Source organism: Chinchilla lanigera, unplaced genomic scaffold, assembly GCF_000276665.1.
Source record: "Chinchilla lanigera isolate Chin_1 unplaced genomic scaffold, ChiLan1.0 scaffold00123, whole genome shotgun sequence".
Taxonomy (NCBI): domain Eukaryota; kingdom Metazoa; phylum Chordata; class Mammalia; order Rodentia; family Chinchillidae; genus Chinchilla; species Chinchilla lanigera.
The window spans coordinates 724,273-727,528 of NW_004955524.1; the positions used below are offsets into that span (position 1 = coordinate 724,273).

At 65.5% G+C, this 3,256-nt stretch overlaps 1 protein-coding gene across 1 annotated transcript in view; it reads left to right on the plus strand.

Annotated features, from left to right (window-relative positions):
- Positions 1–1,080: 1,080 nt before the first annotated feature.
- Unc13a (unc-13 homolog A (C. elegans)) overlaps positions 1,081–3,256 on the plus strand; it is a gene marked incomplete at its 3' end in the record, with an annotated part of 44,393 nt that continues 42,217 nt past the window's right edge. Inside the window, 3 exon segments of the mRNA XM_013507235.1 lie at positions 1,081–1,357; positions 2,588–2,617; positions 2,949–3,048. Of these exon segments, the coding sequence (XP_013362689.1) occupies positions 1,231–1,357; positions 2,588–2,617; positions 2,949–3,048 (257 nt within the window). The 5' untranslated portion in view covers positions 1,081–1,230.

The window sequence follows — 3,256 nt, forward strand, 5'->3', positions numbered from 1 at the left end:
GCGCGGCCCGGCAGCAAGGGACGTGGGCACCGCTGCTGTCCCCGGACCAGCCCTCGGGCCCCAGGGCACAGGCGCAGGGAGGGACGGACGCACGGACGGACGGACAGGCGGGAGGGGTCGGGCGGCGGGAGCCGGGCAGCCTGCAGGCGGAGGCAGCAGGCAGGGGCCGGGACGCGGACAGGGAGACACAGACGGACAGACAGGCAGACGCAGGCGGAGACCCCGAGGCGCGGCCGGGCTCCCCGCCGAGCCCCTCTGGCCTGCTCCGAGCTGCTCGGGTGGCGCCCGGGGCGGGCAGGACCCCAGACCCCGCAGCCCCAGCTGCAGGGAGGCCGGGTGCGCAAGTGGGGACTCCGGGCCGATTTCGGGCGAGAGAGGCCGGGGGAGCGGCGGGAGGACCGGCCAGACGCAGGGAGGCGAGCGGGGCGACGGAGGCGGCCAGCAGGCTCGGCCGGGTCGCAGGGGTGTGCGGCCCCGCCCCGCGCCGCGCCCCCTCCCAGCGCACGCCCGCGCGTTCCTCCGCGTTAACGCTGGGCCGCTCCGGTGGGGACGCGGGCGTTGGCGTAGGAGCTCGATGCTCCCGCTTCCACAGTGGGAAGGAGCTGTGCTTCCGCTCCACCTCCACTGGCTCCATTTGGCTGTGCTTGTGAGGCGTGCATTCAGGGGGCAGGGGGATTTAACCAGCACGGAGCGCTGCGGCGTCTGTCCTAGGAACACCCTCTGCTGCTAGCAATGCACCCTCTGCTCACTCCCACACTTTCTCCAGGACCCGCGGAAGCCGTGCGTTCAGGACGGTGCGCGCGGGACGCGGCTGTTTGCACAGGAAGTAAAGTAACGCAGCCTTTCCGCTGATGGCACCTGGCAGGGAAGAAGGGGCTGGGGTAGACAGAGAGCTAGGGTTAGTTTTGGGAGTTGTTTGGTTTGAGGTTTTTGGTTTGTTTTTTTGTTGTTGTTTTGTTTTTTTTTTTAATCTTTTTGAGGCAGGGTCTCGCTATGCAGTTCAGGCTGGCCTTGAGCTCACTTTGTAGTCCAGGCTGGTCTCGAACTCGTAACAATCCTCCTGCCTTAGCCTCCCAAGTGCTGGGATTACAGGCGTGGCCGCAGCACCCGGCCTAGAGCTAGGGTTAGTTTTGCAGGTACTGGGGACTGAATCAGGGCCTTCATCCTGAGCTACATCCCAACACCACCCTCTTTTAAATTTTGAGACATGGTCTTGCTAAATTGCGTAAGATGGTAACTTGCCAAATTGCCAACTTGCCATGCGATCCTCCTGTCTCAGCGTCCCAGAGTGCTGGGCTGACGAGTGTGCGCCACCATGCCCGGCTTCAGAGCAGCAACTCCGGTTACTGTGGGTTTGGTATGTGTCTGCACGCGTGGCCTACATAAGCAGAGAAATGATTTTTCAAAAGGAAAAAGGAGGTGAAAAGAAGAAGGAAAAGGAGGGCGTGGGGAGCCAGGCGCAGTGCGCCCCGCACCACGGGAAGCAGAGGCAGGAGGGCCGTTCTCCAACTGGGCAACTTAGCTACTTAGGGAGACTTTCAATCAAAAATAAACAAAATAAACATTTTTAAAGGGGTGAGGATGTAGTTCCTTGCGAAGGCCCTGGGTTCGATCCCCAGGACCCGAAGAGGGGGCATCGTGGGTCAGGTGTGAGTGAGTGGCGGAGGAGGCCGGCGAGGTGAAGACGTTCTGCACACAGCTGGCCCGGCCCGGGCGCTGCCCCAGGTCCCTCGGCACCGCAGGGCTGGTTCCTGACCAGCCGGCCAGAGGGGCCCTGGCGTGCCCTCGGGCCGCACTGCCCCAGGCAAGGCAAGGGATGGCCGTGAGCAGCCGTGCCCTGGCAGCCCTCTGAGTCCTGCCCTGCAAACCCCGGAGCGCCTGGGGCGGTGGAGCCGGGCGATTAGGGAAGAGGTGCGTGAACCTGGCAGGGACGCGGCCTGGGAGGTGGTCTCGGCTCCCCCTGCCTCCCGCTCCACCACTCGGGCCCTGTGGAGGCTTCCCGGGGGAGGCCCTCCAGCCACTTCCCAGCTCCTGCTTTTCGATTTTTTATTTTGCAGCAAGGTCTTGCTAGGTCACTGTGTTGCCCAGCCCAGGCTCAAACTTGCAGTCCTGCCTCAGCCTCCCAGAGTGCTGGGATGACGGGTGGGCACCGACAGGCCCGGCTTGGATCCTTGTTTTGAATCTTGCTCGGTTGGGGGCGAAGGCGCCGCTGCAGGGACAGAGATGCGGATGGGGCGGGAGGGGGCTGCCTCTGTCCAGATTTCCTTCTGCCCCAGGCCAGCCTGGGCTGTCTGTCTCATGCTCTCCCTTTCTCTCTCGTCCCCGCCTCCTCCTCCTCCTCCTCCCTGCTTCCCCTCCTCTGTGTCCGTCTCTGCCTCGTTCTGTTTTTCCTGCTTGGTCTCTTGATGCTCTTGTGCTTGCTGTCTTTGCCTGTCCCGTCCCGTCTCGCGTCTCCGTGTCCCTGTGTCCTGGCTGTGCTGCCGCGTCTGTCTGTCCTCGTTTCTGCGTGTCCGTCTCCGCGCCTGTCTGTGGGTCTCCCCTCCCCTCCTCTCCCCCGTCTCCCGCCCCTATCTCTGTCTCTCCACAGTCAAAAAAGCCAAGTTTGACGGTGCCCAAGGTAAGCGCCCGCGCGCCGTCCGCGCCGTCTGTCCTGTCCGCCTGTCCTCTGACTCTGGAGCGCGGGGCCGGGCGTCGGGCGTCTTGAGCCGGTTACAGATGGGGACACTGGGGCCCCGGAGCCAGGGCAGCGCGTTGAGTCGGGCTCGGCCCTCGCGGCTGCCCTGCGCCCGGTCTGTGTGTCCGTCTGCGCGGCCGCCCAGGCCTCTGCGCTCAGCGGCGTGCGGGGCGCCCCGCGACCCCGCGGGGAGAGCGCAGCGGGGACCGCCCCCAGCTTGGGAAGGGCTGTCAGGGTCCCGAGCGCCCGGCCGACGCCTCTGTCGCCGCCGCAGAGAAATTCAACACCTACGTGACCCTGAAGGTGCAGAATGTCAAGAGCACGACCATCGCCGTGCGCGGCAGCCAGCCCAGCTGGGAGCAGGACTTCATGTTGTGAGTGTGCGCCGCGGCCACGCCCCGGACACGCCCACCCTACATGGCCTTGCCGAGGCCACGCCCCGGCCACTCCTGGACACGCCCCGGACACGCCCATCCTACCTGGTCACGCCCACCCCACATGGCCTTGCCGAGGCCACGCCCCCGGCCACTCCTGGACACGCCCCGGACAACCCTGGCCACGCCCCGGATACGCCCATCCTAC